Raw genomic sequence first — 15,341 nt, 5'->3', positions numbered from 1 at the left:
AATCACTGGAAACACAGCAATGAATAAAACAGACAAAAATATCCCACCTTCATGGATGCTGATAAGTCCTATGGAGGAAACCAAGGCAAAAAAGAGCGAGGGGACACCATGGATGGGGGGCTTTGCAATTTTCAATTGGGTGGTCAAGTCCGCTTCATAAAAAAGTTGACATTTAAGGGAAGTCTGAAGGAGACTGGGAATGAGGGAAATGAATATTCGCCTTTCTAAATGGGCAGCTCCATATGAAAATGACAACTTGGAAGAGCACTCCTCATGTATTCGTGATGGCTTGTCCTTCTGACATCAAGTGAAACACAAATCCCAATTTGAGAGCCCTGGGGCTTCCTCAAATGAGAAAAACTGCAGGTCAAGAAAATGGAGAATTAAAGACTGTGGCTGTATCTCCTGCCCTTTGATTTCCATCTATTCTTGCTTCATTTCTCACATCAAAATATATGTGAATTCTTTAGATTATCAGCAGGAAAAACTTTATTCTATTACATATTGCATTAAGATTATTATCTTTCTTGTTCCCTCTACTAGAATATCAGGCACAAAAAAATTGTTTCTAGGGAGAAAAATTGACCAGATAACTCTGTGCTTAGAGATGAAAAATAATTTCAGCTATGGTTTGCAACCAGAGCAAGTATAATCTGATTTGGGGCTGCAGCGAGAAAGAGAGAAGATTCTTGACAAGATCACTTCTTTTCTTCTCTCCTTCTCTCTCTCTCTTTTCCCCTGGGTGCCTCAGTATCGAAGCGGTTCTGTCAGTATGGAAAGATGAGAGTAGAATATTAAAAAAGGTGTAGGGCCTCAGGAAAGGGATTACACATATACATTCTGAGTCAAAAGGGCATTGCCATTTGCTTTCCTGTGTCTTCTGGCTCTTGGCCCAGGAACAATACTGCCTAAATGCTTTGCAACTGCAAGAGGCCTAAGAAAAGCCACATTACCAAAATGTTCCATGAAATACAAACTTCGAGACAATGCCACAAAGGGTACTGAACACTGAAGTGTAGAGAATTTGATAGACAACTCAGAAAAGACTGAATCCTGCGTTAACTTTTAATTTATAAATTTTAAACAGATACTTGACTGCTACTTCAGCACATACCTAGAAAGAGAGGTAAATTCTACACATACAATGTTGTAATGTTTAAAAGTTACACTGCGTTACCCTTAATGAAGTGCTAACTTTCTCCTACCTTCTCCATGCCCAAAGACAGGACTATAAAATGAAACTACTTGACGTGGCAAGGGTAGTCCAAGAGAAACATGTAGTTGGTGTGACGTCATCAATATGAGTGCGCATGCGCTCACTCATGCGCGCTCTCGCTCTGGCGCACGCGCTCTCAAATAACCTTCAGGGTCTCTCATCTGAGCTTCACTCCATTTGCCTGCCACGTTAATAGTGGTTGAAACACCAAATGTTGCTGAGGAAAATTATCAGTCCTTCATACCCTACTGTGAATAGAGTCTGAGAGCCTGCTGTCCTTGTGGAATAACAAGCAAGAAATCATCAACGGAAAACATCAAGTACCTCGAAGAACAGACAGTGGACAACCACTGTCCTCTTGATCATCACCCGCACTCTCATCATCATGGCTCACGTACTCGGAGCAGGCATGGGAGAGTCTATAGGCTCTGAAGAAAAGCTCTGCTAAGCTACAACACACGTGAAATTGTTCTTAAAGTATCTGTACAGGCATAAATACTATTACGTGAGTCAAAAATGGCCGAAGGAAAATTGTCATGAAAACATATGTGCCGGAACAATGCTCTGGGCGTCAGCCAAATAGCTGAAGGAGCTGTCAGAGGTCAGGGAGTCTACTCTCTACCGTCATCTCTCATTAACTGTAAAATTATAGTTTTAACTGGTTTTATTGTTCCTATTCCGGGCTATAAAATAAACACTGTAGAAAACTTGAAACAGATAAAGGTATAAAGTAGAAAGTATCTACTACTAGAGAAAACAAAAGTTAACGTTTTGGTTTATTTCCTCCTAAGCTCTTCCGTTTTTTTTCTCTCAAGTAAATAATTTTCTTTAGTCTACCCAGGTGAGATCATTGTGTATATGGATTATTTTAATGTTCTCACTTGAGAGTTAAACCGTGAATATATCAAAATTTGTTTGAATTTTGTAATGGTGACACTATAGTCTTTAAAATGGGTATAACTGGTTATTATCTTTTATAAATATAAATAAAATAAAAGTATACATTTATATAAAGTATATGTAAATGTATACATATATATGTGGAAATATATATGAATATATATTTATATATGGAAATATATTTTTATATATAGTTAGTTTTAAATTTTTTTCTGTTAAGAACAGCCTGACAATAAATCATGAACTTTTGTGCAAAATCTTAATTTTTTCAGGTTAATTCCGAGAACCAGATTTAATGGTTAGAATTGGACCCTTGATCTTTAGTGATATTAAAAACAAAAAACAAAACAAAACAAAAAACAGGCCTAAGGACAAGGGTGCCAGGTGCTGAGAAAAGATGCAGGCTGAAGAACTGTAGCATGTTCCTAGAGGCCCCATGGGGGTACAAGACCAGTGCAATTGATGGAGCTCTTGGTGGGGGGCGGGCAGGGGTACAGAGTGGGAGGTGGGGGATATCCAGGAGTCCAGGAGGAGGGGCTGAAGCAGCAGCTGGAGCTGTGATGAGACAGCAGGGGAGTGGCTATTTAGCCAGTATGTCAATATTTTTACAATCAGCATGACCAGGCCTTTGTGTATTAGATGAAGATAGGAACTGTTACTGAAACATAATGCCACATTACTTTTAGGAAAACTTTGTTTCATTTCATATCCTTACCTTTTGTACATGAAAGCTTCCATATCTCTGTAACCTCATCTATATCGCATATTGGCTTTTTAAACCTTCTCAAATTGTTCTCAGTAAAAATTTGAACTTTTCTTCAAATAAGTTTCTTATATTTTGTATTAAATATCTTATTAGCTAACTAATCAAATATTTTTTCATTTCTATCAATTTGTTGTTATTAATAGAGACAAAGTGACAGAAGACCCTGGGTATTGACCCCAATCTCCATAACCCCCAAACCCCTTGTGCCACATGTGATTAGGTTCACCATCTATAAAATGAAGATGACAACAGACCCCCTACGCCAGGGTTGCATGTGTATGTATATTAAATAGCGAAGTTTTATTTAATAGTGTATGTTAAGTGGAAGCTTATTCAATAATTAAGAGTCTGCATCCCACCCTAGCACAAGAACTGGCGAGATACAAATTTGACCTTCAGCAAAATTATAGACAACCACATGCCAGGGCTTTCAAGTACCTTGTAAATAATCAAAACTGTGAATGAAAAACACTCAAATGTTAACAAAAAAAGAATGTGGATCTACCATATTGCTATTTACCTATTTTACTTATATCAGGTCATTACTGCATTCTTATTAATGCTAAGGCTGCACAACTGAGTTTATAGGCTTTTCTAAGTATGCAGTCATTTAATCTGCAAATAACGGTAGCTTTGTCTTCACTCTGCTCATTATCCCCTGTTTTCTTGTTTCAAGGCTTATTGAATTAGCCAAAACAATCTTGTTTACTCTGGTTTTAATGACAAAGGTTCCAATGTTGCAGCATTATGTTAGTTCTCTCAAATCAGCAATGTATTTGTCTTTAAAAATACTTCCATGTTTACTGAAAGTTTTAAATACAATATAATGGGGGAAACTATTTTGGTAAAATTATATATGAGGAATAGTTTTGTTTTTTTTTAATAATATGGTTATGAATGCCTTTAACAATACTTTATTTCTGAGGCCCAAAACTACGGTTACCTGAAGTAGACAGTCCTAAAGCCTGTAGATTAGTGAATCACCAGAGTCCATATCCTTCTAGTGATGAAGTACCTGCTAGCATGCTGCGCTTGAGTACAATAGTTCTTACTCATTTCAAGTTATAAGCAATTAGAATACAGATTAAAAAGTGTTCATCTATCCAGAAATCCCATTTAAATTACACTTCCTCAATATAGTCAACATGGTGTTAGCCACACCACTCTGGAGAAATGCCTACTTCTTTCTAGAAGGTTACTCATAAAACCATAAATTTTCGGGACTGAAAGTACTTTTAATGGCCCAAACACCCAAGAAATCAGGGCCTGAGTCCCTTCTATTGCGTGCCTGAAAAGTGTTTTTCCAGCTTATGCTGGCCCTCCTAGAGTGACAGAATAAACTATCTCCCAAGATGTGTGCTTCCATTTCTGAACAGGTTTGATCATTAGTAAATTCTAATACTGAACCAAGAAATCTCTCAACCTTTGGCCCAATTCAACCATTCTGTAGTTTGTTCAACAGGAAATATCTGAAGAAGGCTATAAACTCATTCACATTCTTTTTTTCTGGACAAAAAAAAATCCACCAATTCCCAGTATTTCCCCAATCATTCCTAATTTGCTGATACAGACTTTTGTCTTACTCTAGACCACTGGAACACATTAACTTTTGTGTCTTATTACCTCCTGGCTTCTAAAGCTGACACATTGATTCTTCCAGTTCTTGCCCTAATTACATTTGTTCCACTTCTATCCAACCAACGTAGAAGATTAAACTTCAGTGTCACCTTAATATGTCACTTATGAAAGGAGACAAGATTAATAATCTGATAAAATAAGACTGTTCAAATAGCTGGTCATTACTAAGTACCTAATCTCTCCTTTGCCAGGTCAATAATTAACTTCTATAGCTGCTTAGTATAATTTGTTGTACCGACTAAGGTCCAGACACCTGGGTCTTGTTCTGCCTTCATGGTTCTCAGGTCTCTTATTTGTAAAATGAGGGTGTTGGTCTCTAAACTCGCTTTTGTTTTTTAATCTCTGTAGGAATGCTGGTGTCTATATGTTACAGAACAGGAAAACCACGTAACTGCTCTCAACATATGTCATCAAAATCATTGCCAAAAAAATGTTATAAGAGGATTCATACCACCTGTATTTCATATGTGAGTTGCTTCAGTGGATTAAAAAATATTATCTACAAACATATATACTATTATATTATATATGGTGTGGCAATTGAGTTGGTACACAACAGGCTAATAAAAAAGCTGATAAAATGAGATTATTTGAGTTATAGTCCTGTCTAACCCTTACAAAACTTTCTGGCATTTGAACATAAGAACTAAACAATGCAGCAGATAGAATGATTTTCCTTTAAGCAAAGCCCAGAGCAAGGAGAACACATTGCCCATTACTGCCTTCTGAAACCTTTTTCCAGGCATAAATGTATGTACTGTAAATTAATAGCATTCTCCCTTACCAAAAAGAATATGGGTTTCTTTTTCTCCATGTACCATCTAGCATAAAGACAACACTCATTAAAAGTTGAATAATAATGAAGCTCCATTGGCTGGTTTAATTTTAGGAAGCATCATTGTGGAAGATGGACCAAAAAGCATATTCTGAGATTTAGATATACAATGCAATTGCTGTCAATATCTAAAAACAATTGCTGAAATGAACATGATATGAATACCTTGAATAAAGCAATCCTGGCTGCTCACTGTGTTGCATTAAAGCACACAAACTCATGCACATACACACGCGGCTTTACACTGCCCAATTTGGGGTTTGTAAAAGCTACGTGGTCTGTATTTCCGTTTGTGATTTGTTTTTCTCCTGATTTCCTCTCTCTCTTTTCTCAGGTTCACATAACATTTATTTCATACATTTTCCTAACAGTAAACATATAGTCTGTGGGTAACAGTGCTGCTGACTGATTGTATTTTACTGAGGTGGTAGATTGCTTAAAGACAACATCAAAAAGTTTGCCATCGACTCCCTTTCTTTTGAACTACTCCGAGCCCTAATATTTGCTTGGCTTCTGAACTGAGTTGCCAAACACCCTTCTCCAAAACCTTAGATTCTCTCTTAAACTGTGGAACCTCTCTCCACAGAAACACTAACCTCTATAGAAAAAAGGCAGAAAACAGAAAAGGGTGCGTATGTACCCCCTGCTCATGTTTCTGAAAAGAAAATCAAATAGGCTCTCAAAGAACATAAGCATCAAGTGATATGAAAGCAACAGTTTTATTTAGGGGGTTTTTAGTTTGATTGCTTTTGGTATGTTTTTCCATTGTGGTGGGGAGAAGTGGGAGCACCACTATGAATGCAGAGAGAATATTTGCACCAAAGATATGCAGAATATGATTGATCTGCAGGTGTCTGGGCAACCAAGAGAACATCTAGGAAGTGAAACAAGAGGGGCCTATACGCTAAGGCCAAAGTAGACCCCTGTAAGATGCATTATGGGAGCTGGGCACAATGTACCAGACAGGGCCAATGGCCTTGTTTGCCAGAGACTGGAGTTCAGTGACTGATCTGGAAGGATATTCAAGCCGCAGAATAATGCAAAAACATCTCAGGCACACTGTAGATTGTGGAAGATGTGGGGAGACCATTGCTCTAAGCTAAGGACAGGAAGTTCCTCACTGTATTGCAATATATTGTTCTTCTGCCCAGTGTTTGCAGTTAGGCAATGACAGGTTATCAGGTGAGCATCTCCTAGTTGGGATACGAGCACTCAAACTGATTGTGGAGTCCTCTCTTCCCAAACACTGCTCTTTCATGCCAGGGACATCTAGACCTAGGGATTTTAAATGTATTGCTCTTGATTTCATGTAGTTTACTTGAGCAGTGAAAGCAAAGTATCTATAGCCTGAATTTCTCTTGGAGTTCTTATATTTCTGATCAATTTCTCATGAAGAGTGACCTTAGAGGGTACCCATATTCACCTCAAGGGAGAGCCGGTTATTAATACAATGTTAGTGCTCAATCAGAAGAACTGCAAGTGTTGCCCCCTTTGTTTTGATAAGTTCTCTGTACTGTTCCTATGTGCACCTTTATGTAAGGAATCACTGTGTAGGCCAAATGTTCCTTGATCTAGATAGCTTATAAGCATCTGTATAAATTTACATTAGAAATTCAATTAACTTTATATTAAAAGGTCAATTAACTCGGCCATGATAAAGATTATTTTTAATTACTTTTCCTTGTAGGGCTTCTCTTCTTGTCCAAGCACAAGTGACACTATCAAATGATAGTCTCATTGCCTGTTGCTTGCCTGAAACTCATATGCAAAACACAGTAGAAATGACTGTCTTGGTTAAATGAATTAACAGGACACTCTGTGCAGTTCACCACTCTTAGGGTCCTTAGGACTCAAAATATCGGCAAGCAATAATAGAGAATTTCAGCTTAAACACTCTCTATAAGATCATTCATGACAATATCCTTTATTATTTGTTCTTATTGGTTTTTGTGTCCTTGGTGAAAGATGATAATAAAGTAAAATGATTTTAAGAGTTAGTCCTTATTACATTATATCACAGTGTATTTTATTAAAAACTGAACAAATAATGACATCAAAGACTAGCTGTCCCATTCTATTAGAGGGCTCTTGGTTACCTTTGGTTTTATTTATTTATTTATTTTTTTGAGGAAGATTAGCCCTGAGCTACCATCCGTGCCCATCTTCCTCTACTTTATATGTGGGATGTGTACCACAGCATGGCTTGACAAGTGATACATGGGTCCACACCCAGGATCTGAACCAGTGAACCCCAGGCCACCAAAGCGGAATGTGCTAACTTAACCTCTGCACCACCAGGCCAGCGCCACCTTTGTTTTAATATGTGCCACAATTCACTCATTCATGTGGCACTGGAGCACTCAAGAGGTTACCACTTGGCACTGTGTAACAAGTGGTAATGGAGTGTCCACTTATCAAGTGGTAACCAATACTAAGCTATCACTCAGTCATTGTTTCAAAAGAAAACAATAAATAAATAAAGATATGTATAAATATATACATACATAATATAATATATATGACTATATTTTATATATTAATATATTAACTCAGACCTCCAAATTACTAGCAACTTAAAAAATAAAGCAAACACTACTCAGGAATTTGATATGAGGCAAAGTCTGAAGATGAACTTTTTTGTTTCATTTTTGCAGAAGGGACCAGCTTGCACCTTACAGGAACAATAACAATGTGCTAAGCACCTTATAAACATCAATATAATTCTCACTACAACCCTATGAGATATAACTCATTTTTCCCATTTTACTGATGAGCAAACTAAAGCTTATGTTGCAGCCAACGTCACACAGTTCATTAGTGGCAGAGGCAGAAATGACACCCACATCAATCTGCCTTTCCAGACTTCCCATTTTCCCCTGGGCTCAAAGCACAGGCTCTAAGAGCAGTGAGGCCAGGAAAAGCTTATGAAAGGGTGTTTGGGAGTGTGTCAAATGCTTAGAGGGCAGTATTGAAACTGGAGCAGAGGAAGGGGATGGTTTAGGCCAGTGCAACTCAAAGAGTGGGGTCACAAGAGTCTATGTCATTAAGCATATTTTCCCCACAACAGTACTTTTTCAGTGAAGGGAGCTGTGTGTTGATTTACAGTCCAGGGCATGCTTCTTATCTCCTTGTGGACCAGTAACAGCTTGCAAACCAGCAACCAGTCCATGGACCACACTTTAAGTGGAGCAAGCTTAAGGAATGTATTATGAAATTTTCCTTTTCTGTGAACAGTTAAATCATTTTGGATAAAAGTTATCCAAACATGTCCTATATGTTTCTCTATTTATAAAAAAGAAAGCCACATCTTATCCACATTACAGATAGTAATGAAGGCTGAAGTCCCAAATCCTATAAATTACAGGGGCATTCATCTTAGTTGAAGTGGTATTGCCCTTACTTTTAATAAGCTAATCTTTTCCAACAGCAAAGGAAAATAGCTTTCTTAAAGAATGAACAATATAGCCATCAAACAACATGATGTTTGGAGTGAAATACAAATTTTTAAAATGTGTTAGTCATACCTGCACCTCCGCCAATGCTTAGAATCTTAATTTCTGACTTTTTGTCTCCAATCCTGCAAAAACAAATGCATGTATTTTAAGAAAAATGTGTTAGGTGCTTTGTAAAATCTGATTATCAGGTTTAGTTGAAGAGAAGAGACTGAAATTACAGTGAACAAAAACTAGGCCAACATGAAAGGTCCCAATCATTTCAGTGGTTATATTGTTGTCTTGAGCAACCTGTAGAAATATAGGTTCCATTCATTAACAGTCTTTAACTGGGAGACTTTTAGAAACAGCATTATAAACTTCTCAGAGGTAGGAAAACCATTGGTTTAGAGATTGTTTGGAGAACAAGAATAGAAAAAGTAGTATGCTAAGAGAAATAAGTCAGATGGACAAAGTCAAACAGGATACGATCTCACTCATAACAACAACAACAAATAAACACATAGAGATTAGATTGGTGGTTACCGGAGGGGAAGCAGGGGGCGGGAAGGGGTGACTGGGCACATGTGTACCATGACGGATGGTAATTAGTCTTTAGGTGGTGAACATGATGTGGTCTACACAGAAATCGAAATATAATAATATGCACCTGAAATTTATATAATGTTATAAACCAATGTTACCTCAATTAAAAAAGAAAAGAAAATATTAAATGTAAAAAAAAGAAAAAGTAGGCCTTTGAGTCTAGTGATATCATCAGACATTCATTGTAGGTGGGGGGAAAGCTAAGGGGATTCCCACTATCTCCAGGATATCTGCCTTCCATCCTTCCTTCTGGCTAACTTCCTTTCAACAAACAAAGGTTTATTAAACATTTATTATATGCCCATCCTAGGCATTGAGGATATAAAAATGAATAAGACACTACTTTGCTCTCAATTTGGAATCTGAGATAATAAAGCCCAGCATTATAGCTCTAGGACTAGAAATAGAGTGGAACTGATGCAATGGGAAGCAACAGTGGGACTTGCTTTAGATGATGTAAAGGGGTCAGAAAAACAACGAGTGCACAGTGATTGCCCAGTCTCCAGCTTTGATGACTTAATTAAGTGTGGTGCCAAAAAGGAAGCTGGAGAATATAGTTTAGTGGCAAATTTATGTTTCGTCAGGGTTTTTTTTTTCTTTTTTTTTGTTTTCTGTTTTTGAGAAATCTGAATTCAACAGACATTTAGATAGGCAAGATTTAAGCTGGGTGAGACAGAGGTCAGGATCAATGATGTATTCTGGAGAATTACTGTCATAAAGTAATGGCCAAAACTAGGAAAGTAGATTCCACCACCCAAGGATATGGCACATTGTTAGAAGAGTGGTGGATGATGATGTAATGCCAACTTTTAAAAGTCACTGGATTATGTGGAATATTCAAAGTAGAGGAAAATGGTAAAGCTCAGAGAGATGGTAGGACAATTAGATGGATGATAGGACAATTACAGGAGGAGAAAGCCATCAGTAGTGTCACAGGTGGCAATGTACTACTAAAAAATAAAAAAGGAAAAATATGCATTGAATTTGGCAATATGAATATCTTTTTGATAACAGCAGTTTTAAAAGAAGATTGAAAGCAGAAGTCAGATAGCTGTGGGATTCAAAGTGAACTTGTTAAAGAGGAAGATCTAGAGATCATTGAAATCGGATGAATGAGTGAGCAGAGAAAGGAATGATGGCTAGAGGTGAACATGAACTGAAAGAAGGGTATTTGTTTGGGCTTTGGGATGGAAAATGAGCCTGTTTTGCAGCTGAAGTAAAAGAGCCTACACAGACTAATAGGATGAAGACAGGTGGAAGCAAGGTTCTTAAGGAAATTGGAAGGAGTCAAGGACACCTATGAATGAGTTGCCTTCCTTGGTTCTAATTATCTTCCAGCTCACGCATCCTAATACACTCGTCCCTATCTATCCTCTTGGTTAATTCTTAAAAATGCTTATATCTGTGGGTACCACAATGAGGCTATGCAGGAAAGGACCCAGACTGAAATCTCAGCTTCCTTATATGTTACCTTGGGCAAGTAGTTTAACTTCCCTACATCTTTATTACCTATGAAACAGGATAATAATACCACTTACCCAATAGGACTGAAATCGTATTTTTTATGGAGGTGTTGTGAGGATTAAATGATTTAATTCATGTAAATCTCTTAGAAATGTGTCTGCACACGACAAGCACTCAACATATATTAGCAATCATTATTATTCCAGGCACAACTATGTGATTTACATGAATTAACTCTGACTCCTCACAACCCCTGTAACAGGTATGATTATTATCCCATTTCACATATTACAGTGATAACTAACAATTACTGAAAACTTACTATTTTCCAGGCAAGGATCTAAATCCATTACATGCAACAACAACCAACAACTATTTATAGCTATTTACTGTAACTTACACCATCCCCTCTCCACAGCCAGAGATATCACTGAAGGATTCCTCCCTGGGGAAAGAGAGAATCTGAGAATTCCCTAGCATATGGCTGAGTCCATATCCAATTACTACAGTGAGAGACAGAGACCAAAAGAAAGAGAAAAAGGGAACTCAGCAGAGACATATAGAGAGCAGAGGAAAATTTTATAATAGATAAGAGAAGGTATTACATCTGTGAAAGATGAACAGGATGGTATAAAAAAAAAAGGACATTCTTGTAAATTAAAAATATAATAGCAAAAAATTAAAAGGGGCTGAGAGATAAAATTGTAGAAAACTGGAAATATAAGAAAATTAGAGAATCAGTTCTAGAGGTCTGGTGTTTGATGACTAGAAGTTCCAGAAGGAGAAAAACAGAGGGGAGGAATGATTAAACAATAGCAAAGTTTCCCTGAACTGAGGGATCTGAATCTTGATTGAAATGGCCCAGGGACTACACACGTAAATGGGTGAAAAAGACCCACACCACAACTCATTATCTAAAAATTTCCGAATACTTGATACAAGAGAAGATCCTGAAAGCTTCTAAGTAGAGAAAAGAAAAACAAAATAACAACAAAAATGTCACAAGCCGAAGATGAGGAATTTGAAGGGCATTGGATTTCTCTACAGTAACTCTAGTAGCTAAATAAAAGACAATGAAAAATTACCTTTGAATTTCTGATATAACATCATTTCAGGATAGAGTTTTATACCCAAACTATCTAACAAACATGAGCATGGAGTGAAGACATCTTTAAACACACAAAGTCTCGAAAAGTTTACCTCCCATGCACTCTTCTTGGGACGCTCTTAAAGGATTAGCTGAAGAAAAAGAAAAAGACTAAGGAAACCAAGAAAAGAATGGCATGAGATCCAGAATCAGGGAATCCAATACTGGAGAGAAGAGAAGAGAATTTCCAGAAGGTGAAATAAATTCCCTCATTAGTAGTTGTATAGCAGGCCAAAAGCCAGTCACTTCAGGTTGGAATAAAAGAACAGAGAGCTTCAGAAAAGATGTTCTCTTGGGGAAAATATTACAGATTACTTGGTCACTTGGAATATATTGAGAGGAAATTAATACTTATGTTTGGTGTATAAATAATGGTTAAGTATATAGAAAACTAAGAAAAGAAACTAAAATCAAGAAAATAGTTAACTCTAGGAAAAGGAAAAATCCGTACATGAAAGGAAATGTAATTGTTAGTATAATGCATTGTTTAATTATGAATAATATGTACATAGGAAAAATGATATGAACAAATTATACAGCCAAAAATTTTGACATAAATATATTGATATGATAGGGAAGGAAATGTGCAAGTATATTTAGCTCTTTTAATACAGTAAAATTAAGAAGGAGAAGAATGACGTGTTATTTAGAATTAGGAAAGAAAATTCCCTAAGAAACAACTAAAAGATTTTAGCATGTTGACAGTGGTCACTTCTGGAAAGTGGGAGTCAGGGATGGGAGTAGGGCAAGGAACCAGTATTTTTGTCGTTATTGTTGTTATAAGCTTTTTAGAAACATTAGCTTTTTAAAAAAAATTATAAATGAAAAATGAAGCAGGCATGTTGCCTACTTATAACTTATAAACAACTTTAAGCAGCTATTTTAAAGGTCCTTCAGCTAAATCTCATTACAAATATCACCCTCAGGAAAATAGTACTTTTTCAAATGAATGATACTTCGATTTAGATCATTCCTAATTATATATTACCACTATAATGCAAACTTAGTTATGCCTTTGGAAGTTCTTCAGTCTTTCATAAACTCTATATTCAGTATCTCCAATTACACTGTATACACTTTGAAGACAGGGCTCATCATTCACTATGTTACATCCATCTATGGTGCCTCTTCAAACCAAACTGATGGCTGAAGGAAACCAAGGATCTGGATAAGCTACAGACGTGAACACAGAAGTCTAGTACTGCAAAATAACTCAGAAATTAACTCATTACCTCTAATTTTAGAAATGAGCAAAAAGACCCAAAGAAGTACACTATAATTAGTTCCTAGATAAGAAGTTGTCTGTATTTGCTGTCTGCTTTGACTTTTAACTATCCTATTACTTATTAATATATTCTATAATACTCTATTTTTAAAAATCACACTTAAAAACTGAACCATGAAAAATAGAAAAGGAAACAGAATTCCTTATACATCCAAGAATGCCTGTTCTGGTCAGGCAGAGGTACTGTCCTGGTGAAAGAATTTAGGCCTACAATAGAGAAATCCAGTAAAAGATAAAAATATCAGTTTCCTTCGCTGTTGCAAATTGGATCCACAGTCATTTCTTCCCAGTTTTCCATCATTATTTCCTGAAACAGAGTATGTTACAGCAATCCACCCCCAGATGGGTGATTTGATTATCTTTAGCATGTGGAATCTGTTACTCTTATAATGCTTATCGGCTCTGGCACAAATTGAACACATTAATCACCAAAAAAAAGGAGTCTGCGAGAGAAGGATAGGAACTAGTGAGTTTCACTGATAATGGGAAAATGCTTTTTTGCTAATATTAAGTTGAAAGGAAACGACATTTTTTCTTTTTTTGGAGAGTGATAACTATAATAATGGATAAGGAAAATGAATTTAAATAGATGTTAGGAGAACTGAGAGGCACCCTCTCAACCCTCAGGGGCAAACAGTATTTGGCAATTACTTATATTTGATTCTAATGAAAATACTAGACTGTTTGGGACGTTTTTGAAATGTAAAATTTGGAGGGGCAGCTGAAAAATCTGAGCTGAAAGATTTGTATCTTATCTTCTCCCAAATGAACGTGGATTTATGCCTTCAAATGGTTAACGCTTATCTCGGTGCAGCTGGAAATCCTGCACGAATCGGCGCCTCTGAACGTTTGCAGCGAAGGTCTAACTAAAGCCCCGCAGGGGAAGGGGCGCGGGGGCGCGGGGGCGCGGGGGCCGAGCGAGGCTCTCGGTAGCGCGTTCTTATCCCCGCGCCCAGCCCGCGCGCCTGGCACGCCCCATCCATCACTGCACCAAACGAGCCCGAGGCTTGTCCCTTTGACAAAAACGTCCTTTTTTGTTACCTTGCTATTATGCCTGGCAGCTTCTTGTCCATGAATTCCTGCATGCACTGGTGTTCCGTGGAATTGTCGAGAAACTTCCGAAAACAATCAACGTATCTGCTGTGGTCAGAAAACAAGCTCCTCATGGAAGATGCCATATTTGCTTTTGTGAGAAAGACAGGGAAGGAAAGAGGTTTAACTTCCCTCCTTCCTTCTCCTCCCAGTTCCTTTTCTCTCCCCACCCCCACCAATTTCTATCCAAAAAAAAAAAAACCAAGCTAGCTTTAAATTTAATATGCAGGAGGGGCTGGTCACTTTACTAAGTAAGGAGAGTAACTAAGTCAGTCTTTGTGAAGGATTTTGTGCTGAAACTTTAACCCCTACACAGTTGTTTTATAAGAAAGAGGGAGAATAAAGCAAGGCAGTAAATCCACTGCTGAAACTTGTTTTAAAACTCCTGAAGTTCAGAGAGTTGTGAAAACAGACCGCATTCTAATCACTTCCTGTTAGGACAGCAGCTGCCAGGAGCCAGTTCCAAGTGAGAAGTGGCTGCTTTAAGGGCGAAAGGTGACAAAGGCAGGAATAAACACACTGGCTACAAGGCTAGATACCACTTTCAGAAATCTACAGCTGCTGAAATCTTTGACATAAGATTGTCCTCTGCATACCTGCTTTCTGTGGAAGAGCTTCGTGCCTCCCCACCCCTCAGCACTTGGACTTGCTGTGATTCAGGACAGTCTCTTTAGAGGAAGCATCAGGGAGGAACCAGAGAACTATGAGCTAGGAAGTCTCAGAAGCCTATGGGGGAAAGGAGGGAGATTCCAGAGGAGTCTTAGGGCAGGAATGCAGGACACGGGGTAAAAGGATTCCATAGGAATCCTTCCCTAAATGCTTCTGAACAGGGGATCATAGGTACTTAGGGTTGGATGAGCCTTTGGAGGCCCAGGGGTGTCATCCATCAAAAGACCCAAAGTGTTAAAGTATCTATACACTGGGCCTTTTACCTGGAAGGTGGTCTTTAAGAAGGCCACGA

The 15,341-nt window shown here is 37.6% G+C and overlaps 1 protein-coding gene across 2 annotated transcripts in view; it reads right to left on the bottom strand.

Annotated features, from left to right (window-relative positions):
* Nucleotides 1–15,084, bottom strand: part of HNMT (histamine N-methyltransferase) — a 41,172-nt gene extending 26,088 nt beyond the window's left edge. The window contains exons 1-3 of one of the 2 annotated variants that reach the window (XM_001490326.7): nt 14,977–15,084; nt 14,330–14,471; nt 8,880–8,932 (exon numbers count right to left, since the gene is read on the bottom strand). In XM_001490326.7, the coding sequence (XP_001490376.3) occupies nt 8,880–8,932; nt 14,330–14,466 (190 nt within the window). In that variant the 5' untranslated portion in view covers nt 14,467–14,471; nt 14,977–15,084. Of the gene's footprint in view, nt 1–8,879; nt 8,933–14,329; nt 14,828–14,976 lie in introns of those variants that run through there. The other variant, XM_070241824.1, reaches the window with a different exon arrangement.
* Between the last annotated feature and the right edge of the window lie 257 nt (nt 15,085–15,341).

Source organism: Equus caballus, chromosome 18, assembly GCF_041296265.1.
Source record: "Equus caballus isolate H_3958 breed thoroughbred chromosome 18, TB-T2T, whole genome shotgun sequence".
NCBI lineage: Eukaryota > Metazoa > Chordata > Mammalia > Perissodactyla > Equidae > Equus > Equus caballus.
The sequence above is the reverse complement of the archived record's forward strand: the minus strand, read 5'-3'. Positions and strand labels throughout refer to the sequence as shown.